The 25,344-nt window shown below is 46.7% G+C and overlaps 1 protein-coding gene across 1 annotated transcript in view; it reads right to left on the bottom strand.

Annotated features, from left to right (window-relative positions):
* Nucleotides 1-24,661, bottom strand: part of ISL2 (ISL LIM homeobox 2) — an 82,640-nt gene extending 57,979 nt beyond the window's left edge. The window contains exons 1-3 of the mRNA XM_086959873.1: nt 24,191-24,661; nt 22,428-22,617; nt 14,960-15,228 (exon numbers count right to left, since the gene is read on the bottom strand). Coding sequence (XP_086815999.1) covers nt 14,960-15,228; nt 22,428-22,617; nt 24,191-24,248 — 517 coding nt within the window. The 5' untranslated portion in view covers nt 24,249-24,661. The remainder of the gene's footprint in view (nt 1-14,959; nt 15,229-22,427; nt 22,618-24,190) is intronic.
* Between the last annotated feature and the right edge of the window lie 683 nt (nt 24,662-25,344).

Raw genomic sequence — 25,344 nt, 5'->3', positions numbered from 1 at the left:
GTTCCTTGCCACAAAACTGACCAAGGCTTCAGCCGAAGCAGAACTGGAGACAAGGCTGTGGGTTTTCTGGGATTGCAGGTGCACAATGCTGTTACTTGCTAGTGCAAGAATGCCACCTTAGATAATGATTTTATTTTTGGGAACTGTGATGAATAACCTGGAAAGGTAGGCAGGGTTCGTTGAAAATGTCACCTGCTTCTGAGGGTCATCCTGTGAGGGATACCAAGCATTGGCATCTCAGCTCATTCTGGGAAATGGAAATCAACTTCCACCTTTTATGGGCAGATATTTGTAAATGTATTGATATTAAATCTACTCTAGATTGGTTCTCCGAGCACCCTGATAACCATCATTTCACTAATATTCAAAAAGTCTTCGATTAGTAAGCAAACATGGAAAAACTACTAGAGAAATGATGCATTACGAAAACAATCTATACATCCCACAGCCCTGCGATCCTTCCTCAATGGAGCCCATCCCAGAATATGCCCACAGGTATTGAGTGTGGGGGTGGACATGCTTCTTGAGGAACCCCAACCAATCCAAGGGGAAACTCAGCTAGCAGGATAAAGCTTGTAATGAAACCGCCTGTCTACCAGTCACTGATTTCCAAAACACATCTGGTAACTTCGCCCGTTGACACCTGATCTTTTGACAAATTAGTTCAGATCAACTGCAATCCTGCACACGCTCTCACTCCATCTTTTGTCATTTAATAGTAGCCTTTTTGTTTTTGGCCAAACGGTCGCTATGACCTCACTTGCCCCTTCACATGGCTAGGTAACCACATCTTGAAATTGTTAGTCATCCAAATATATGTTTTCCTTAAGAAGAAAAGAGGATTGCCAGCACTGTGGTATGTTGTGTCTATTTATATTCTTACCTACAACTGGACAGTGCAATAAGCAAAGTTAATATTTTGATAGGTTAAATATTTGTTGACTCAGCATTTCACATATTTTATTAACTTAAAAACTGTTTGCAGTGGGCTGTAGGGCTTGAGCATCTCCAATCACTGCAGTATCACAATGAGTTTGAATGAGTAACACGTTTGGTTCCAAATGCCATCTGTTGAGTGAACATTTGGATGGTCTGCCTGAGTTCTTTAGGCTAGAGCTGAAAAGAGCAAGTCCATAGTTTGTAAACAAACAATTATAGCATGAATGACTCTCTATCCAGCTATCTCAACCATGGAACTGTGAGTGGAAATATGCAGCATGGTCCTGAGGTGTTTGAATCGTACTTGACCAACCAATCCCAGCAAATACAACTGACTATATCCATTTCCCCATCCAATTACCAAGAAGTCCCTCGAGGACCTATTCTGTCCCCTGCACTCTGTACATGGTGCCCTCCCGCTCCCTCCTGATGCATTCAAACCTCTCCTTTCACCTCTATGCTGAGGACAAGCCGCTTTACCCGAGAGGCACTTCTCCAGAGGACATTGTGGACTTAGCTCCATCCACTCCTTGATGTCACCTCATCACCTGAAACTGAAGTCCATGAATACTGCCTGCCTCATTTCTCCCCTGAAATCTTGGGTAGGTGCAACAAACATGCTAGACTGCAAGCCTTCTGTTTTTGAAACTGCTACATCATTAGGCCTCAAAATCAAGAAAAAACACAGAATGACTGCCCATATTAAGGCCCAGGCTAAAAACGCACTTTCACAAATCAAACTTCTAGGAGGAATGAAGTCTAGGAGATTACTTCAAAACTGTGGTACCAGCGCTTACCCACTCTCTCTAGAGAATAACATCCCTCTTGGCTGAATCTTGGCTTGAACCCATAAAAGCAGCCTTTAACACTGCAGCTCATCTGATGTCTGGCACCAGAAGCTCTGACCATATCACTCTAATACTGTTTTTACTGAACTACTTTCCCATAGATGTAATGCGTTTATTCAAACTAACTTGCATTGCTCATGAGCCTATACAGAAGGACAATGCCAAACATCTAGCCTGCAAATTGGTCATCACAAGTGACTCAAATTCACTCCGAAATGTAGACTCTTCCGTCCTGGAAGCACCAGCCGTCAAGAAAGGAAGAACTTGAAATCAGGTTTTTTCACGGAGAGGGGCCTAAAGTCTGGAATTCTGTACCACCTCTATAGGAAGATCCCTTTGGATAGCCCCTCCAAGAGAGACCTGAACGCCTGGCTCTACAAATGCCACTTCCAACTGGGATTGTCTGAGAGCTAATGTGTCCACCAATTGAGTGCTGACAAAATGACTAAAGGTTTCTCTAACATAGAGGTACTTTAATGATGTAACTCTGTATTGACGCTTGGCTCTCCTGTTTCAAATCTTAAGGTAACCATTCTCCTGGCCATTTAGAATATGGAACCTGGGGTTTAGAGAAAATTGTGACCTCTATAGCTTTCTAAGGAGAGATGTCTTCTTAGTTGCTGACTTTGACATTCTAATTCATACTCTTGTTTATACTTTTGCTAACTGTAAAGTTCTTTGCTGCTCTGCTAGGTGTGTTTGCATGATAAATAAATAAATGAACAATGCTTAGCCAATTTTTGGATCCCATCTTTTTCAAATGTGACCACAAGAAATTTAGGAAATCTGGTTGTTTTCACATTTACAGATGTAAATTCATCCGAATTCAGTGAAAGCACTGCAACACCCAGCCAGCTCACAGCTCATCTAACTACGAGACGCCAGAATAACCACTACTCTAACATTCCATATTACATCACAAGTAGGAAACATTCCTACACAGCTCCCCCCTACAAAATGTGGAAAAGTAAAACATCTATACATACATATTCTAAAGCGTAAGTGTATTGGATCACTTCTTCCAATTAGGGAATATACCCAACAAGTTCACAATACAAATGTGAAAAGATAAAAAATATACATAAATATTCTAAAACACATCATTTCTTTCCCCCCCTAATTCCTCAGGCCAAACCACTTTGCTTAGACTTCCAAAACACCATTTCTTATCGTGTTTATCCATCATTGTCATATGTTGTAATTTACACGCACACAGGTGTAAATCTAATCTTCTTTTATTCAGTCAAAGTACTGTACCCTCCAGCCCGCTCTCCGCTCATCTAACCGCCAGCCAGCAGAATAATGACTACTCTTACATTTCATATTGCATCACAAGAAGGAAACATTCCTACACAAGTCTATAGGGAAATATATGTTTTTCCGATCGTCACGGGGCCCTGTGACAGAGTATTGGCGATAGACAAATGAGATCCATACCAGGCCAGCGCCTTGCATGCAGCTGACTGTCCCAGCCCCACCAGCCTTACACAGGGCCTGGCGTTTCTTTATACCTCCCTATTTCTCCACAGGCCAGTTTACCAGCAAGTACGGACATATTCTAGGATAATTTTGTTACTAAGATTTCTATTTTCGATTTTCATCATTTAAAGTTGAATTTTCTTTTTTTTCCTTTTTATTTTAGCCTCTGTTGAATTTTCCACTTTGTTTTCAGATCTATAATGCCTTATATTTCCCAAGGCTCATACACAGACAGAACCAGCCTTTACCAACCCCATGGCACTAAGGTAATAACATGAGTAATAATCCTCCCAACTCAACAATAGCTTTAAAAACATTTTGAAAGCACAGCTATTTTTTGCCAAACATCAGCTTATGAGTTCCGAAAATAGACACATGTTCATCTTGAGAACATACTTTTAAATGTTAGTATATATATCTGTAGTAACTCAACCAAGCAAAAGCTTTTATATTAGTAGGCCGGCCGAACACAGGAGAGCGACTGGCAGCTCACGAGCTACTCGTTGGAGACACCTGGTATAATGTGACGTGTGATGACATCAGCAATCGTAGCCTTATGATACAATGGTATGTCATTGAGATTGTAATGTTATATCGAAAGAGTGTAAATATGAAGCCACCAGGAATGCCGTAGCGCCATGTCGTCACTTGTAAAGTCAGTGCGCTACCAAGATATCGTTTATCAATATATGATGATGTTTGAAATGTCAGTCCCGTAGTCATGCATTGTCAGTCAGTGTTGTGTCATCAGCATTATCATAAATAATATCATGCGTGATACGCCACTCATAGTGTCATGATGCCCGTAACCATGTAGGTTCACACCTAATATCAGTCAGTAATGTCATCTGTGATGTCACTCATTGTGTCATGTGTGATGTCATTCACAGTGTCATGTGCAATATCACTCAGTGTCATGTGTGATGTCATACATAGTGAAATGTGCAATATCGCTCATAGTGTCATGTGTGATGTCACTCATTGTGTCATTGAGGTCACTCATAGTGTCATGTGCAATATCACTCACAGTATCATGTGTGATGTCACTCACTGTCATGTGTGATGTCATACATAGTGAAATGTGCAATATTGCTCACAGTTTCATGTGTGATGTCATACATAGTGAAATGTGCAATATCACTCACTGTCATGTGTGATGTCATAGATAGTGAAATGTGCAATATCGCTCAAAGTGTCATGTGTGATGTCACTCATCGTGTCATGTCCAAGGTCACCAATTATGTTTATGAACAGTGGGCATAATATTAAATGTCTATTTATTGTTTTTAATGCTTGTCTGGATTATAAAGTGCATTTGTACCCATTTGACTGGGGATTGGAGGCGTAAAATAAAAATGAGCACTGAAATGTTTGGTGATATAACCGGTTAAGGCGAAAGGATGGGAGGTCAGGAGGACGGCGCCATTGATTTCTGATCTCGAATTACTTGAATGAATATTTGTGATTAGTTAACTGTGTTTGTATTAGTCAATCTTAAACTCCAGCAAACATTTGCAATAATCACATTTTATGCAAGCGGTGAAGGCACCATGGGTTTGTTACACAGGTTGTGGGGAGGTCGAAAGTGGGGGTAAGCAACCAAGCTGCTATATATAAATGCAACTCACTCCCACATGGATGAAGTACACACAGCTGAAACATTACAATGTAGCACCTCTGACTATTACAGGGCGCTACTTACTTTATGTGTAACTGTAACCTGCTGTGGTGCTGTCTTTGCTAGCCCTGTCCTGTGACCACGGGCTTGCTACATTTCTTGTTAAATGTGTTATAAACGTGGCTTTATGATCCCAAAACACTGGGGGCCACATTTATCGAGTCTTCGCGTGCACTGTCACAAAAAGGGACGCATACCAAAGTAGCTCTAAAATTGGACAAAGTGGTGTTTTGTGGTTCTCTGTATCACAGGAGCAGCCTATGTGTGGTACATGTACACGGGCGTTCCCGTGCAACCGGTTTTGAGATTTTGCTCCTATCTCTATCTTCCAAATAAGGTAAATAGAGTTTTGAGCCAAAAATGTATGTCTTCGAAAGGCAAGCCTTAGGTTCTCACAACTTTTCTAACTTTGCACGTGCGCTGTTCTGCGTCTCAGCCGCCTATGGGTGAGGCGCTGTGGTTTGTTGTGCACGAACTGTTGTTAAATAAAATAAATGGTTATCTCCTGCATTTAAAAAGCAGATTACGCTTGTGGGATAATTTGTCAGGTGCTGAGTATTAGCAGGCGGTTCAAAAGAAACCTGCACAAATGTAAACACCCTTTTTGAACAGCTTTGCCAATAATTTCCCTTAAAGAGACAGGGGCAGCCAGCAGGAGGCAAGAGGAGGTCTGCTCTCTTTGGGCGGGTGGTACACCCCAGGGAGCACTGTGGGGGCACTGGTAGGTCAGAGGAGTTATGGGTTTAGTTTGGGGTTACACCTCGAGCTGCGAGGGGACAAGGCCTGGTTCCTGGCACCTACCCCTAATTATGGGCTACAGGAGTAAAGAAAAGTAAGGGACACGGGCAATAGGTTCAAAGGGGAACAATATAAAGGGACTCTGACATGACCGTGGGATAATTTATAGGACTTAAACCTGACTCACTTATGTGTGTTTGGGTGGGAACGTTTTGCTTGCAGGGAGATTTAAGGCTCAGCATTTTTGTCTACCTCCAAATGCGATTTCAACCTGCGTTTGTGACTTTTTAAACACTTCACGTACGGTTGTTATGAATTTATTGCTAAATCTTAAATTGCCTGACTCTGTCTCCACACTATGTTTTTTCTTCCAGGTCCGTTTCCTTCTGTTTTTTAATATCTGCATGGAATTATAAATCTAACCCATTAATGGTGATGATTAATAAATATATATATTCAGAGAGCGAGAGATTGATATATATATATGTATATGCACACATACAATCACATTCACACACTCAAACACATACACGAAGAGATCTGTGTATATATATATAAATATATTATTATTATTGGCTTGTTCCCTAAAGCAAAACGTGAGAAGTCACCAGGCCAGGAAAAGATATTCTTTAATCCATATAAATGTATATAATAAAACAACATAGTCGACTATATCTATCAACGAATTAATTCGGATTTGTAGAGTGCGGATAATTACCCTCGAGGGGGCAATGGGTTCTTGCAGGGATCAGTCGGAGAAAAGAAGGAGAAAACAATAAAAAAAAACGGGGGGAAAGCAAGGAGAGAGCACTCAAAAAATGGGGTGCAAAACAAGGAGTAAGCAGTGAAAACGAGGGGAAAGCAAAGAGGAGCCACTCACAAAAGGGAAACTGTAAGGAGAAAGCAGTGGAAAACAAAAGAGAAGGAACTCAAACAACAGGGGGGAAATCATGGAGAAAGCTGTGAAAACGAGGGAAAAGCAAGGAAAAGGCAGTGAAAATGAGGGGAAATCAAAGACAAATCAGAACAGGGAAAAACAGGCACAGAGAAGGCAGAAGTAGGGCGAGAGCTGGGCCTGGGAGCTGCTGAGTTGACTATAGCAACTTTGTGCAGTTATTATCTCAGAAGGTGGATAGCATATGCCCTTTGTTTTCACTATAATTTTCAATTGACGAATCTGCACATATTTGGGAAGCTACCTTACTTTGTTCCAAATTTGCTGCAGATCGGCTGCCTGGAGGATGCAAACTTATTTACGGAGAACCTAAAGTAGCATCTGCCGTAGGGATGTTTGCTGTGCTCCACAACAAAAACGGATCCATGAATTATGCTGAACGTGGCATAGAGTTAGAACTCTACTCAGAACAGGTTTAAAAAAACAACTCTGGCCTACGGACAGCTTTAGCTCCCTTGCCTACCTCATGTAATGAAACAATTCATAAACATAAAATATACACATCTATACATATATAAAGGGATTTTGGGGTTCTTGATGTATACTTTTGCTTGTTATTTTCTTTGTCTTACTTTGTAAGCTTATGTCATATTCTTTCAATAAAAATTTTCTGAACTTAAAAAAAAGGGATTTTGGAAAACCATTTCCAACTATTTGTCTGTTCAGTTGTAATTCACATTTTACATCTTCATACCACAGAATGCAGCATGCGGCAATGGCCAATCCCCTTTCAGCCATTGGCTCCCTCGCTCTGTGAGTGACAGATTTCATGAGCACGTGCATTTCAGTGCCAGGGCTGGTGGCCCAAGACCTGTCTTTGGCTGTGCTTTTTTTCTTTCTATTCTTTATCCTTTTTTAACAATAATTCAGATACATTTTATTTGTGCCAATGAGAATTCTATTTGTTGGATGTGCATTAAAACTAGAAAGTTTTTCTATAACACCTACTGTTTTATTTATTATTATATGCGATGGTAAAAAAATGAATGAGTCTGTAGCCCTTGATTAGCTACTGCGACTCAAACATTTTCGTTGTGGCTACCTTTTCTCAATCGATGACTTGTGAATGGGCCCCAAATTCTGTGATGGGGAAAAAATATGAGGGACGCTCCTAGATTCAAGGAAGATGAGGGGCTACTCAGAGGGGTGCTGCATTGGAGGAAATGATGCACTCTAAGATCAACTTTGTTTAGCAAGTGTATCGCTTACTTTACATCTGTGCGTTGAGTGTTCTTATATCGTATACTGAACAGTACAATAAAAAAATCATTCTATATTCTGGTCACTTTACAACCGACGTAAGAAAAGTAAAACTCCAATCAAAACCTCCAAACTAAAAAATACAAAATATGGACCCTGGAAATAAACAAGAAATTGAAGTGACCAAATCACTAGATTCCAGAAAACCACAGGGACACGTTAACATTATTTCTTAACATGCAGAGACCAGGCACACAAAAACGTTTATCTTGGACGAAAAATAAAATTAACTGAATCTTTTCAACAGACAGGTAACTACAGAAAGAAAAAAAACATCCAATGTAGTCACAGTTACTTAGTGTGAAGGCAGGCCCTCACAGCCAATAGGTCTTGTCTTGATAAGCAACTGAATGGCTATTTGCTTTTTAGTTGTTAAGTAATTGTAAGCTAGAAAAATAAAAATATGGGAAAAAAGAAAGCATGCTGCCTAAATGTGACGGGCATATGTTTGCAATATGATTTTTAAATTTAAAAATAACCATTGCATAGAGTTTTAATAGAACAGTACTGCTGCTTCCTAGGAAGAACGTGTACCTGGGATAGATCTAAAAAAACCTTTTAAGTTGTAATGCACATCAAAGGAAAGTAAGATTCTTTGCCATACAAACAAAGGGTACTATTGGCTTTACATTTCTGTAATCTGAAGACATAGTTTAAACAACAAAGATGACTAAAAGAATTAAAAATGACAAAACATGCACAGGAGAAATCAATGGCAAAGTATTGACCAACCAGCCATAGCTTTGAAGTGCAGTTTTTTTTTAAAGCAGACGAGTATAGTGACAATTCATCAATCATAGTGCAAGAGAGCCAATGTCAGAAGTGGCCTGGCTCACTGAGTCACATTGTATGCTGTGGTGGATCGAAGCAAAATGTAGATGACAGTCGTACAGACCATTGGATGAAGGTTGGTGACCGAAAGTCCCTCTACGTATACCTATATATTTTTTTTATTTATACATTATTTTGATTACACAAGACTGGCAAGTTAGCGAAATTTCTCTGTAGCCAGACCTAAAAAAAGAGTATGGAGAATGGGACAAAACTTCTACACAAGCCGGGAACCTCGAGTTCTGCACACATAACCGTCCAGGTCAAGGGTGCATGCGAGAAACCCTGGGACACCGGTGGCATTTTAAAGTCCAGGTACCACATCAAGGAAAGTGGCGCAAATACTGTATTCCCACAGGAGCTGAAACACCAAACAAGTAACTCGGGCAAAGAGATAGGAACTAACTCATATAAGGGCAATCTTGATCCCAGGTACCCTTAAAACCCAACAAGAGGAGAAGGGGTGCCTAACCTATTAAGAAAAAGCCTTGAAGAAGAAGCACCCAGTGTGCTGGCGTACGCACATAGTACATACAACAAACTAGACTGTTATAGTACTTTGACTAAACTTAGCTTGTAGAATATCTCAGTGTGGTCAAATACCAAAATCACAGGCAAACGCTGACCAAAAGCAAACTGGGTGGCACAGGATGGAAACAGAGACTGGGCAACAAAGTTCATACCACAAACCCCCAAATTACAGAAACCTTCATTAGCTTGTCCCAGGGGAGGTAAAAAAACGCCTGAGAGACAGTTTCTCCACCACTGCCCCACCTAAAAAGACATTCTTCATATACTGAAGGGAAAGGAATACTTCTTTTCCAGTAAAACTCAATAATAAAGCCTGTGTCTCCTCCAGGAGATCTGCCAGCAAAGCAGAGAGGAAAACAAAATATGCCCATGCATGCCACCGAGCAAGAAAGACGGGCATACAAACAACATGGACTTTAGAGAAGGTAATAGTTTGTGTGTACTTGCCATTTAGTTAGGTATCCCTTGTGTATCGTGTATGCCACTCACAGGGACCACTGTATTGATTAGTGTACTGAATGTATTTGTGGCTCCTTGGTTTGGGTGAGGAGGAGCACAGGGCTAGCTGGGTGGAAGGGCTGCTCTCACTCTCCACCTCTGCGCGTGCCCGGCAGGCCCGGCTTCAGAGGCCGCACTTAAGACATCTGAATCTTCAGAAAACTAAGAATTAGCTTTTTGGGATTGTCACCAACTTGTGGGGAGTGGTGTCAGGATACAGGGACTCAGAACTAAACCTGCAGAGTGGAGCTTTGGAGAAATGTACTTAATGTTCTTAAAATGACCAGAAATACTAAGAACACAGGCTATTTGCATACTCTGTCTAATCAATAACTGGCCAGATGTGCCTACAGATGCTGTGCAGCTGCAGAGGAGCTGAGAGAGCTAGTATTGTGGTTTCTGAAGTCCTGTGTTGGGAGCCAGCGGGACATGTCTCCTCTTGTCAGGGCTGGTGTTGCGTGGGCAGTGTCAGGATGTTGGCAGTATGATATGAAGGGACTGAGGTGGCTAGTTTTTTTAAGGCTCTGGAGACTGGTTCTGTTGGGCTCAGGGGCTGGAGTGAGACCTAGTTGTGTTGGGCTCTGACCTCAAGTGATGTGGTTTCACTGAGTTCTACTGTTGTGCGATGGGGTGTTGCTGGGCCATGAGCGATAGTGTTGTGGGCAGTGAGGGGGATTTTGAGGGGCTGCGTGGCTAGTGTGAGACTTGAGTAGGTAGGGTTGTTGGGCAATGGGGGGCTAGTTTGGGGCAAATGTGGGTATTGCTGTTGTGGGGCTGAAGGACTAGTTTTGAGGCCTTGTGAGGTTAATGTTCGTGGGCTATGAGGGCTGGTGATGGGGACTAATGAGGTAATATGGGGTCAGCGAGGGCTCACCGGTTTAAACCTCCCCTTTAACACATGACCCTTTAAGGAGCTTCAGTAAACTATCGTCCCTGTCACGGAGAATTCACCATCCCAATATCCGTTGTAAATTGCGACCGCAATAGAATGAATATTTAACTTTTGTTGTGAACATCGTGTCATGTTCTGAACGAGGGATAACGAGTGAAATGGCAATATGGAGAGTGAGAGATAGATTCCTGGTGCAGCTAAATATGTAAATGCAATTACAATACCATTCAAATGTTATATGTATTGGTGTAGATATTAATAGAATTTCTGTATATGTACTTTTATAGTGTCTGTCTTTATATATAGATTAAACCTATATAAATGTACTTCTCCTTATAGTCATTACAGTACATTGCACATAGAAACATACTGGTGTGTTAACAGCACATATACGTTTACACTATCAAAATTTAAACTTGTGTATATTTCTACTTTCTGTGTGTTTTTGTGTTAAAATGCATTCTTTTTTTAATTATGCTGTGTGTGTGGAACATCTCTATGTGCCTGAAGTAATTGTACATATAAGTACTAATATCTACTTATCTATATTAAAAGTATATGTATTAATAGTACATAGATGTGTACGTTTGTAATAATGGTCTGGGTTACATATCGCCTAGTATTATAGCCAACTATTTCAATGGAACTTTATTTACAGACCGCGGAAGCAGTGAGAGGCAGAGTTGGCCAAGCCTTAGCTCCAACTTGTGAGCAGCGAGCCTTTAAATCACTGCGCCACCTTGACAGTTAATTTAATACTAGGGTAATTATATGTGTGTGTGAATTAAAAGTTTATGTGTCTTTGGATATTGAGTGTGCACGCGTCAACTGTTTGTCCCAGCAGCGACTCCCACGCATGGACACCATATCACTGTAAAGCAATGACTACTTTTATTACATATAGGTCACTTTTATAGTAAAAACCTGCAGCTTGAGGTGAAACACGCCTTACATGTTGCCTTTGGCGTGATGCATCCAGTACGTGCCTTGTTTTTTTGGTGCACGCTAACAAAACACGTTGAAAGCATGGGTCCATACACAATCCCTGCGACAGAGCGAGGCAGTGTGATGTAGTGTTGTGTGAGAGCAGGTCAGAGGGATTGGAGTGCATCACACACAGAAACCCTGGGCTACTGGGAGGCTGCAGGAGCAGGGGTACTACAGGAACTGTCCCCTGACATGGAAAATCGCACAAGCACACTCACCGGCCACCAAGGAGAAGCTGGACTAGGCCACAAACAACACAACAAAAGCATACAGAATAGTCACTGGTGTATAGCGCTGAGGTGCAATAGGACCACTATACTTGAGTTAACTTCGCAAATGCCAGGGGGAATTCTACGTCTAACGGCTGGTGTAACCTTTGAAATACTTTACCCAATTTTAAATCACCTCCAGAAAAGTACGTCTGCTTAAATATCTGAAGTTTATTCAACACCAGTCAAAGATTTTATAATGTAAAACAAATGTGTAAAGTACTGTAATAGTGTGTGTGTGTGTGTGTGTGTACACATTTTTGCCCACTAGTATTTGACTATCTACTCTCCTGTCTGTTATGTTTAAATGCTGCTAATAACATTCGATCAATGCTTTTTGGGGCTGCAATGCAGGAAATTTTATGCTTTTGTTCAACTTGTTTGTAAGTAAATATATATGTTTTGATAGAATATTTACTTATAAGGTGACTGCTGGCAACATAAATGCTAATATTACAAATAAACAAAACAACCATGTAAGAAATAACTATAAATAGCTTCATATATATTTATTTATTGTACGAAGGCTGAAATATGCTAATTATTACCATCGCTAAGTCTGGAGGGAAGCCATGACTTTCGACATACACAGCCTCAATCACTCCCACAACAATCAGTTGCCGGTATCATATGCTAGAGCAGCGGTTCTTAACCTTCTGGTTTCTGTGGACCCCACTGAATCACATCTGGAAGCCGGCCACCCTGCCTAAGCAACCTCTATGATTTAAAAGTTAAAAAATGACTGCAACAAGTATACACCATTACACAACCATTACACAAATTCAAACATATTTTTTTAAATCTCAAACACAAAATATACAAAAAAACAGAAGTTTAATTTTAGTGAGAAAGTTGTAACATTCAATATTGTGTTTCGCTTCTTAAATTACGAAGTGCTATGTTATACCCTAGCCTATTAATTTCGCATGTTTACTCCTAATGCACGCTCCCTTTTTGTCAGAGCACGCCAGCGCTTCATTTGAGGTTATCAATCGTTCATCCTAGCGTCTGTTTGCTGTACTCACACTGCTCCCACGAAACAAGCTGAGGATATTAACCTTACTGCTTAGCCTCTGATTTCCAATACCTTCACGTTTACATTTCTCCTTTTTTGATTTTACTTTGTTGTGTGTACATATTATTACTTTGCTAAATGTATTTAACGTTGTAAACAGATGCGGACTTTCAGGGGCCCACGGGCCACCAGTTAAGAACCTCTGAGCTAAGCTATTTTTTCACGTATAGAATAACAAACTTTTTAAACCGAACTGCAGCACAGAGGTTATATAGAATGTCCTTAAGAGTAGGCACCCAGTTGCCTCCCTCTGCAAAGTCATTGTAACATGGAATAAACCAGGCAATAAGCAACTATTTCTAAAGCCATTTAGGGTGTACTATGTAATAACTCCGAATGTGACTTTTGCACTACAATAATACATATGTGATTATGTGCTTAGCAATACCCTTAATCCAAATAACAAGCGTTATTGGGCTTCATTTAATTTCTATGATTGTAAGAATATATATATATATAAATATATATATAAATATATATATATGGATACAGCTATATACATTTAAATAAAGGGAAATAGATATAGTTACAGATATAGATATATCTAAGTTTAAATGTCTTACTAAATAAATACATATAAATACCACATCTACCATACATAATATGTAGTAAAACATGCTTCTTTATAAAACATAAAAATCCATATCTTTCAATATGTAAATGTATGTGTACATGCGTGCTTTAGATGCATGTTTAGATACAATGACATTGATTACACTGTTTTATAATTATGCTAAATGTGTATTGATATTTACATCAATGAGCATCACAGTTAAGTGCAGCGCGTATTGATTTAATTCATGAAGTGAGTATACCTCAAGCACATTTTAAAGATGTAAAAATAGCCATAGTCCGTATCTAAAATACATTTTAAGCAATACATTTATATGCTTCAAAGTTGTCGTACTGTGATTAAAACACAGGGAGCGCTTGCTGTAGAAGGCAAGAACACAAATCTTTGCAACCATCAGAGCACCTCACCCTGGGGAGGATGGGGCACCTCAAAAAGGCAGCAGTTGCAGTATGTTTGTGACTATTCTTACAGCAGTGGTTTCAAAACCCGCTCTTCATGAGAACGATGTCACGAACATAAATCTTTTACAATATGTTTTTAAAAGATGGGATTCCAATGAATTGTGGAATTAAAAGTATTCCGAACCCTTAAAATATTTTCTTCCCCAAAATATTAATGTCTAGTTACTTTTACAAAGCACTCGACCTTCGGCTTCAAAGGTCATCGGAACCCCAAGCTGACATTTCAGGGCTATACCCGGCGGCTGCTTCCTGTACGTTTTGTAGTTGATACCAGGCAAACGTGTATTTGAGATCAGCTGCAGTGATGCTGTCCCAGCTGCGCGCGGCGCATGGATCGGTGCATACAGTGAGAGGTTTTGTGCGCAGAGTGCACTTAAAGGTGTTGTTGACTGTACTTTCTGCCGTAGATATGTGTGTTTAATGTAGGGGGCTGTGTAATGCAGACAGCGGGCCCGTCGAGCATGGTGTGTATGCAGCAGTGAGAGGCGCTGTTTTTTGTGGTGCAGGGCAGGATATGCAAGTTGTACCGGGTACGGTGCAGATCAGGCAGGGTACTTTGCAGAGGTTTATGTGGCTTTGTATGAAGCAGTGGAGGGCAGCTTGCATATTTTACAATGCACGGTGCTGTTCATCTGTGGGTTGTCTCGGGGTGTGTTGTAGTGCATTGTGCATGCTGTGTGTGTGGAGCATGTGTCCTGTGCATGCTGTGTGTTGTGCATGTGTCCTGTGCATGCTGTGTGTGGTGCATGTGTCCTGTGCATGTTGTGTGTTGTGCACGGTGCAGTCCACTGTCCTGTGCATGTTGCGTGTTGTGCATGGTGCTGTCCGGTGTCCTGTGCATGCGGTATGTGGTGCATGACGCCCTCGTGTGATGGTGCTGGCGCCCAGCGGTCAGGCTGGGTGCAGTGCAGGCGTGCAGGCTCGCTCGCAGCGCGCGGCCTTACCTGTGAGGTGCAGGGCCCTGCCGCCCTGCAGGGGCCCCGGGCTGGCGGGGCTGGGCGGGCTCTCGGCCGGCCCCCGCTCCAGGAGGCCGTGCTCGGCCCGGCACAGCAGCTCGTGCTCCCGCAGGCAGAACTCGTCGCCGGGGAGCAGCTGGCGGCTGCAGAGCGAGCACCGGAAGCACTCCATGTGGTAGACGCGCTCGCGCGCCCGCATCACCAGGTCACTGCTGGAGAATCCCAGGCCGCACTGCGCGCACTTCACCCCGAAGAGCCTGGGGAGAGAGAGGGGAGAGGGATGAGTGTCAGGGGCGAGTACACACCGCATGTACCACAGCTCACGCACCATAGCGCACAGCTCAAGCACGACAGCGCACACCTCACGCACCACAGAGCCCTCACTGCAAGAAACACATCACCCAGAAGAGCCTGGGGGAGAGAGAGAGGGGAGAGGGATGAGTGTCAGGGGCGAGTACACACCGCATGCACCACAGCTCACGCACCATAGCGCACAGCTCAAGCACGACAGCGCACACCTCACGCACCACAGAGCCCTCACTGCAAGAAACACATCACCCAGAAGAGCCTGGGGGAGAGAGAGAGGGGAGAGGGATGAGTGTCAGGGGCGAGTACACACCGCATGTACTACAGCGCAAACCTCACGCACCTCGCGTACCACAGCGCACACCTCACACACCACAGCGCTATCACTGCAAGTGTCAGGCCTCGTGGAGTATACCTCACTCCGAAGAGCCTGGGGAGAGGGATGAGTGTCAGGGGCCAGAGGGGCGAGTACACCACACGCACCCCAGCGCACACCTCACGCACCACAGCCCACACCTCACGCTCCACAGCACCCGGCTGCAATGCAAGTAACAGGCCACACCTCACCCCGAAGAGCCCGGGAGGGGAGAGGGGTGAGTGTCAGGGGCGAGTACACACCTCGCATACCACAGCACCCTCAATGCCAGTAACACCTCACCCCGAAGAGCCCGGGAGGAGAGCTGCGGAGAAGGGGTGAGTGTCAAGGCCAGAAGGATAGGCACACCGCACACACCACAGCGCACACCTCATACACCACAGCGCACACCTCATACACCACAGCACCCTCAACTCAAGTAACAGGCCTCGGGGAGTGCACCTCAAAAAGAAGAGCCCGGGAGGGGAGAGGCGGAGAAGGGATGAGCGTCAGGCCAGAAGGGCACGTACACACCTCACACAGCACAGCGTCCTCACTGCTAGTAACAGGACTCACTCAGGGAGTGCACCTCACACCGAGGAACCTTGGGGGGAGTGAGTGTCTGAGGCAGAGTGGCAACCACTCACCTCACACAGCACAGCGCCCTCACTGCAAGTAACAAGCCCCCCTCAGCAGCCTGGGAGGAGGGAGGGGAGAATAAGTGAGTGTGCTGGGCCAGGACAAGCACTCACTGCGCAGCGCCCTCACTGCGAGTACCAGGCCTCATCCAGGGAGTGCACCTCTCCCTTCGGAGCCTGTGAGAGGGGGGGGGGGGGAGGGGAGGATGAGTGAGTGTGCGGGCCACAAGGACAGGCACTCACACCACAGAGCCCTCACTGCAAACAGCAGGCCTCAGGGATGAGTGTCAGCGGCCAGGGTGGCGGCAGCATCCCACGCAGCGCCGCCTCCCCTGCAGGATAATGTCTGTCAGTCAGCGCTGTGTGCACTTGACCCCTAGGAGCCTGCGAGAGGGGGCGAAGGATGCGCGTCAGAGGTCAGATGACACGGCACACACCGCCATCTGTGCAGGGGAAGCCCAGGCGACACTACGAGCACGCCGAAGAGCAGAGAGAGGGGGGTCAGGAGGTCGGGTAGGAGTGACAAAACAACTCACACCAGTACACCGACCTCCCTGCCACTACTGGGGCACACCAGGCCACTCTGCGCTCATTTCGCCTTGGATAGCCAGGAGGTAGGGGGAATCAGGAATGGACGGGCCCCCTGTGGTGAAACCCACATATCACTCCTCCAATCTCATGTCATTCCCGGTGAACCCCCGGTGGCAGTGAGTGCACCTCACCCCGAGGTGCCTGGGAGAGGTGTGAGTCAGGGCTGAGTGACAGGGGCCTGGGACAGTGTGGGAAAACTCTCCACACTGCTACTGCTGGCTGAACAGATCTAGGCGTGTCCTTGCACTGCCCAGTATACCTTGAGGACAGACAACGTCTCTTTACGCCCCCAGACAGTGCACCTCCTGTCCAGGATTGGCACTGAATATTGCCCACCAAGGAGCAGTGGTCCCAGCAATGCCCAGGCACCATTGCGCGCACGTTGGCAAGCTGCACACAAAGCAACACAGTGACAGGTGTCGGGGTCACAGGGCGCTGCAGACAACTGCCCACCGTGTGTTCCATCTTCTCATCGAAGCAACACAAAACCCACCGCGCGTCCCCAGAGAATACCACATTGTTAGCCACACTGCACGATTCCACGGATAGACTGCACTCTCGCAGACGCATACACGTCCACAACACCGACAGGAACTCGAAAAAGACTGCTCGGATTGTTGCAAAGGTACTGCACTGTTTGCGTGCACTCGTCAAACAGAGAGGCATTCTACAGGCATACTACACACCTATCCACACATTCAAAACAAAGAGAGGACCTCTACAAACAAAGTTACTGCACCATAAGGACACACAACAGCACAACACAAGAGGAACTGAGCAACAAAATCACACCGTTATCCGCAAAATGGCAATCTAGAGAGCAAGTTTGAATACTGGACTGTGAGATACACACTCAATATGCACGGATTCTGCAAAAATACGGGCATGTTAGGCACACAATGAACACAAACAGCAACTACAGAAACAACGCACTGGTCGATACACACAACACACAGAGCACCTACAAATATACTGCATTGCTGTTGAAAACAAACTCGCAACACAAGCGGGATCTCTGCAAACATACTACACAATTAGCCACACACTGACAACACAAAGCAAATGTGCAAAAATACTACAGTCACCCCCACTCGCAACACAGGACGACTACGAAAATATTTAGTCACAATTTGAACAAAAAAAGGAGCGCTACAAAACACTGCAGTTAGACAAAATCTCACAAAACGGAGCAGAACTACATGAATATATTGCGTTGTTTGCGACACGCTCAAGGAGGAGAACTCCCGTAAAAACCGCACCGTAAGTAACAGTCCACTTTTACCTTTAATGTAACTATAAACTCATCAAACATTCATATCGGTTGTACCAAGGCAATTCGATCCAATAAATTATGCGGTTTAATTCTCCTATTTAGAACCCGGTTTCTTGTTTTTGTATTAACTGTGGTCAAAGAACACACGGAAATACTGCGGGTAAAGTTTTTAGAATTTTAGAACAAACTGGTTAAAAAAGCAGTGCCCGCGTCCCTTTCCTAAAAGGTAAGCAATGCAGTAATATTCACAGCAGTTCTTGATTCAATAGACATGTTAATTTTGAAGCCAGAAGCTAACTGGAGTCTTTAGACGCCGCGTACTTTCTATTCCGGTCTATTGCCAAGCCGAGAAGACATGCGAATGAAATGCATTTTGGACTTCGGCGGTAGGGAGGCGGAACATCAACACCTTTCATTTTCATGTGCTCGTGACTGGTCTATTACTGTTTTAAGGAAAATAGACAGTGAAAAAACATAAGTGGTATTCGAACGACGACACTTTGAATGCACTCATATTTTTTCTTTATGATCGATTGTGGTTTGCTTATTGTGTATTTTTATCTATCCTATACGGCATCATTCTAACGCGGAATTGTATTTGTAAGACTGTATATGAAATGCAGTAGTGCAAAAGCTCAGCATTTCAACTTTGATTGGGTGAACCCATAAATATGAGCATTTTTTATTTTATGAAAAAAATGGGTTTATGCTTTAGTGCAGTATTTTAATGTGATATTAGAAGTGAGGGAGGCCTCTCACACACACACACACACACAGCCACACAGGTATTTGTACATAAACGACAATCTTCTAATCTGAACGCTACGCACACGCACACACTGCACAGAAACTACAACAAATTACATTTAATGTTACCAATATAATGCTGTTCTGCAGCGATCATTAGAATTAGGGTATTAAGACTTCCAAAAAATGTAACCAAAAGAGGTTTAATCTGAGTAGCATCAAACACAAACAATCTAATTACACTTTAAAACAAAAGTGCAATTTTAATGGTACTGAAAGTGCAACACCGCACTGTGGAGACCGGCTCTTCTGACCACAGCATCAGTGTCAGGCTGCCTGTGTTGGTCTCACAAGTTTCAAACTGGTCGAGTTTAAAGTTAATTTTATGCGACCGAGGCGGCTCTCAGACCCCCCTTGTTTTGAAGTAAGTCGCCCCCGCCCCACTCCAGACCCTCGGGAGAGTGGTTCAGTACTCCTAAATATACACCCTGGAGATACTTATCTCTCGCGAGACATTATGCATCACTGTGGCGTAAAATAGCCAACCTGGCTTTGCTTAAAATGAATACCACACTCTTGAATTGCACGTTCGATGTGCAAACTAATCGGGGTGACGACGCGGGGCTGGCGCCGGCGATGAGGGGGTTTCCACAGCTCGCCACGAATGCGTAGATGTGCAGAACCTAAACGCGTGTGCCCGCAGGCGCGCGAGAAACCATCGCACCTCAAATAATACAATAATACCGTGCGCGCGCCATATTCATACAGCCAGCCTGACTGCAGATGAAACTGCAGATTCACCGATGCAATTATAAACTGGACTCCCAAAAATACTAATTATATAATGATGACCAAATATAATAAGTGCATGTCGTTTTATGACCGGGCAAGACTAAAACCTGCAGTTTACAGCGCTCAAAAACGAGAGAAGTGCGTTCTGAAGCGCTATATCAGTAAATATTGTTATTAACAACAAAGAAGCTCGGGTGACTAATTTGGAGTGCAGTTTTCTTTTGAAGCTAGTGTGTGGGAGTCTGGAATGAGCAATAACGCATGGACTGCGCAGATAAAGCACATCAGACTGACAGCCGGAGAAGCAGTCGCCGCTTTAACATGGCGTATTGGTTACCGAAAAAAGAAAAACCCTTTCATTTGTCTTGCTAAGGAGCCCCTCTTCCTACTATGGAAAAAAAGTTGCTTTTTAAGAAAACGGACCCTCTTTTAAACATTAGCTTCAACGTGGCGCTACAGTAAAACACCTTACCTGTCGATAGTTTTAAACATGAAAACGGAAAGCTTTTATTTCAATCTTACTTTATTGCTAAACGAAAAAGACTTCGATAAAAGCGTCAGTTTGATTGTTTTACAACTGCGCAATATGTGTAGGATACCCTTTGCATTTTAAAGCAAATAAAAAGAATCTGTCGATTGGATGAATTCATTTCCCGTGAGTCTTACTGCTGAGAGCAGGCTGCTTGCCCCAGAGGGCTCACGCTGAATTTTAGTGTTCTCTGCTAATATGGCCCTGCAGAAAATGGCCGCGTATCTCACATATTTTAACTGTACATTACAGGTGGCCACCCTCCGGCCGGGACTCCGCTGTTGACGTTCGTTTGAACAAGAAGGTGCAGCAGTGACACACGGCATGCAGGCCACGGCACACCGGTAGGACACGCAGGCCGGACACGCAGGCCGGTCCACACACTACAGACACGCCGGCCGATCCACACATCACAGGACATGCGAGCAGGACACGCAACACAGGACACACGGGCGGGACACGCACCACAGGACGCGCAGGCCGATCCACACACCACAGACACGCACCACAGAACACGCAGCCAGATCCACACACCACAGACACGCAGGCCGGACACGCACTACATGACACGCCGGCCGAGCCACACATCACAAGACATCCAGGCCAGACACATAACACAGGACATGCAGGCCGATCCACACACCACAGGAAATGCAGGCCGAACACGTACCACAGGACACACAGGCCGATCCACACACCACAGGTCACGCAGGTCGAACCACACACCATAGGGCACGCGGACTGGACACGCACCACAAGGCACGCAGGCTGATCTACACACCACAAGACACGCAGACCGATCGACACCAACAGGGCACACAGGCCGGACACGCACCATAGAACACGCAGGTCTATCCACACACTGCAAGAAAAGAGTCCCAAACCAAAGGACGCGCAGACCAAACCATCTGCAACAGGGTACGGAGACCAAAACACACATCACAGGAGTCACGGACCAATCTACACATCCCGGGCCTCACAGACCACTGCACTCATCACAGGACATTCACGCCACTGTACAAACCACAGGACAGACATACCAAAGGCACACTGGAGAAAGATGTTCACGTGTTATCTAAACGATTAGACACCAAAAGTGTGACAGACATCCTAGCGGAGAGGGGTTTGGCTGAGAGGGGGTTGGAGAGGAGGTTGTGCATAGGTGGCTGCCGGGCTCGTCGGTGTCTGCTACAGAGCTGCGGCGTGCCACAGGCTGTGCATGTTGTCTATGCAGGGGGCTGTGAAGAGTAACAGCAGGGGGGCCTGGCGAGGGGGTCTGTGGGGAGCTCTACCACGGAGTGTGCTGGTGGTTCTGTGACCCGGTGTGCGGTGTGTGGAAGGAAGGCCCCTGTGAGAGGCGTGCGGCCTGGGTCCTGTGGAAGGAGGTTAGCAGACAGGTGTCTGTATTTGTAGAAAGGGTTGTGTACAGGAGACTGCAGTAGGGGTCCATGCCGGGGTGGCATTGTGAAGCTGTGCACTGTGGTGCGCAGAAGGCTCTGAGGGGCGGGCGGGTGCGGGGGTGTGCAGGGAGCTCTACAGGGGGCCGTGTCCGGCGCTGTTCAGGGCGCGCGGAGTGTGGGAGAGTTGAGCACCAGCCTTGTAAAGTTTCAGTGTATGGGAGTGTGCAGCAGAGGTCTGTGGAGAGGGTCTGTGACTGTGCAGGTGGAGCCCCACAGAAGGTGAGTGTGTCTGGGATTGTCCACAAATTGTGTCCATGTGGCTGTGTGGGGAGCTGTATGTACAGGTGCTGTGGAGAGGGCCATGGGGGTTATCTTAAAGGGGTGTGCAGAGGGGCCCGCGCATTCTGCGCAGCGGGGCTTGCTCTAAAAGACCCGCGCAGCGCATGTACTCAGGAGAGGGGCCCGTGCAGCGCGTGTGCTGCGAGGAAGGGGCGCGAGGTTGCCCTGAAAGACCCGCGCAGCGCGTGTGCTGTGGAGGGGGCCCGCGCAGGTGCTGTGGGAGGGGTCCGAGTAGCGCGTGTACTGTGGAGCGGGGGCGCGCAGGTGCTGTAGAGAGGGGCCTGCGCAGGGCAGGTGCTGTGGAGTGGAGAGGGCCTGCGCAGGTGCTGTGGAGAGGGGTACCCGCAGCACGTGTGCTGGGGGGGGGGGGGCGCAGGGCAGGTGTTGTGGAGGGTCCCGCGCAGCGAGCGTGCCGCTGGAGGGGCGCGAGGTTGCCTGCCAGACCCACGCAGCGCAGAGCAGCTCGCGCGGGGAGCAGCGCATCACCTGATGTAGTCCCTCTTACAGTAGGTCTTCCCGTCCCGCACGAAGCACGTGCACGTCTCGTCCAGGTACTGGCTGCACTCGGCGCACTTGAGGCAGGCGGCGTGCCACTCCAGGTCCGGGGACACGCGCATGATGAACGGGTCGTGGATCTGACTGCCGCAGCCGACGCACAGGGCCAGGGCGGGCTTCTCTAGGGGGAAGGAACAGAGAGGTCAGACCCCGGCCGCTAGAGGGGCTCCCCCCCCCCACCGCCCCCCAGCACACTTAAAGCCGGAGAGTCTGGCCCGGTCCCCCCTACCCTCCATGCACACGTGCGGACTCCCTCAACTACAGACACCTCAGAGCCAGTGAGGGTCCGCAAAACTACACACACTAGAGGTAGAAGGGTCTGACCCGGCCCACCCATATCTGGATCAGAAGTGGGGAGACCTCCAAGCAACTGCGCCCCACACACAACTCACCCTCCGTAAGTCTGGCCAGACCACACACTGCTCAGGCAAGCCTCTATCTCTTCAGCACGACAGGCCAGACACCGGGCAGCTCCCCTTCCCCCGACCCCTCCACGTCTTCAGACAGACGGGCAAAGCCGTGGGTATCCCCTGCGACCCTCACATCTAGAGACCGGGATGGGTATATACTGGCAGGCTCCGTGCTCAACACACAAGGAAATCACAGGGTCAGACGCCAGACACTCCGGATACACACACCTGCAGCTTGTGCCCCCCCTCCCCCACCCCCATCTCAACGATATTGACCGGCCTCACACATCTGAAGTATGGAGTTGAGCCCCCTGGAAACCCCAACTCAACCCGGCCCTCTCCATCTGTGAGACTGGTCAGACCCCAGCCATCATACCAGAAGACCCCTCCCCACACCCCCACAAACCTCTGCTTCTTCGGTAATCCACAACCGGCCCCAGTCTCAGGTCAGACCCCGGACAACCCCTTTACAACTTCAGCAAAGAGGTCAGACACCGGGCAAAGCCCTCACCTCGTCAGAACAGGTCAGCGTCTACCCCGCCCCATCCCACGCCACCCACGTGTGTGTGTGTACGCCACTACTCCAACATCTTCAATAAACCCAAACAGTCCCCAGGTACACCCCAAAGCAGCCCTCGCCCCATGTTCAGATTGCAAAGAAAGCACGCGAGCTTCATCCTTGCAACCAGGCTACACACACCCCCGAAGAAAAACAGACAAACTTCCTAAATGCACCCCTAGTGGTGCCTGCTGGCCCCCTCCCTTAGTACACACGTGGAAGCCCTCAAAAGGCCCCCCTAAGTAGGTGGTCACCCGGGGGCGCGTGGCATGAGCCGGGAGCAGGAAACCTCTGCTAGACACCTCCCGCTCAGATGCCCCAATGCATGATCCGAGGGCCCCCTCCGCCCTGTACCCAGTAAATCACCAGAGCGCTAAGAAGCTCTTTGCGTAGAAAGGGGAGACGGGGCCGCTGTGGTACACACAACCGACCCCGCACATTTGGAAACAGGGGGCGTTTTAGGCCTGCTTGATGCACATCAATAAGTGCCAAGAGAAGTGCAAATAACAAAAAAGGCAGAAAATAATGAGCGGAGAGCGCACCCTGGCCCCCAAAAATGCACAAAAGCTCTTTTTGAATGGGATGTTTGAAATGGAAAAAAACACGCCCATGCGCTGGAAAGCAGGGAGGCAGTTCTGAATAAAGAAAAAATCGTCAAAACGAGTTTAACTCGCCCAGGAAACAATAACAGCAGCTAAAGGCAGGATGGAGTGTCGGGCACTTACTCTTGGGGTGCTCTCCCATCGCCCCCAGGACAGGACACTGAAAGCTGAGCTCCAGCATCGGGCAGACAGGCAGTCTGCGCAGAGGGCACAGCCCGGGCTGTGCAAGCTGAGCTGTGCTGGAGAGATGAGGGTCGGTGTGCAGCGGTGTCTGCAGGAAAGATGCTTCACTGTGGCCTGAGCAGGGCCGCTGCGGGCAGTTTGACCGTATGCACTGATTGCAGGCAGAGCTGGAAGCTGGGCAGAGATGCTGCAGGCGGGGCCGTGCAGACGGAGTTAAGCTGCGCGCGGAGGCGCCACAGCTCGAGGAGTGCAGGTAAAGTTGAAGTTGGTGCACCGATGCCCCGCCGAGAGCTGTGCTGGGAATGCTGGAGCATGTGCAGCTCTGTTGCAGCTTGAGATGTACAGGCACGTTTTAATCTGAGGCAGAGACGCTGCAGCTTCAGGTGTGCAGGTACCGTCTACTCTTATTTATGCAGGATGCTGCAGGCACGGTTAAATATAATGCGGGGCGGTTGCTGGTCTTTGCAGGCACTTCCGGAGCTTGCGTAGAGATGCTGCAGGGAGTTGACTGTTATGCAGGGACGGAGAGGTTCATGCGGTGCAGGCAATGTTCGAGCTTGTTCGGGAGTGCTGCATCTTGTTCTCAGCTCTCCAAGCCGGATTGATTTTTTCATGAAAAGTTGTTACAATCAAATGTGACGCTTGACTAAGGACAACGCACTTGAAGATGCTTTGGTTTTGAAGGAATGCCAGGAGGCAGCAGTTTGCTCAGTGCAGGTAGAAGTCTTGCAGGGATGCTGCAGCCTTAAGAGTGAAGTAGTTGCAGTCCGTGCTGGGAGCGCTGCAGTAGACGCAGGAGCAGCTGCAGCCGGGCAGGGGGAGCTGCAGGTCCAGCCCTGCTGTCTGCTCACCACACACTCAAGCAGGACTTGGTGCTGCAGGTCCAGCCCTGTCCCAGACAGAGCGTGACGTCAGCACGCACGCCCAGCCGGGCCCTGCTAGAAGCTAGTCCTCCCAGCGGTACGTCACAATGGGTGTGTCCGGAGAGATGATTGGACGAAGACGGCAGAAGGCGTTCCTTTACTGGCGCAGGCCACACCCCCTAGCATCAACATTCCCTCAAAAGTCACCGCTTCACGGTGAGCGGCTGAACC

Source organism: Lissotriton vulgaris, chromosome 2_2, assembly GCF_964263255.1.
Source record: "Lissotriton vulgaris chromosome 2_2, aLisVul1.2, whole genome shotgun sequence".
Lineage (NCBI taxonomy): Eukaryota > Metazoa > Chordata > Amphibia > Caudata > Salamandridae > Lissotriton > Lissotriton vulgaris.
Note: the sequence above shows the minus strand (reverse complement) of the source record. Positions and strands in the feature narration are given on the sequence as shown.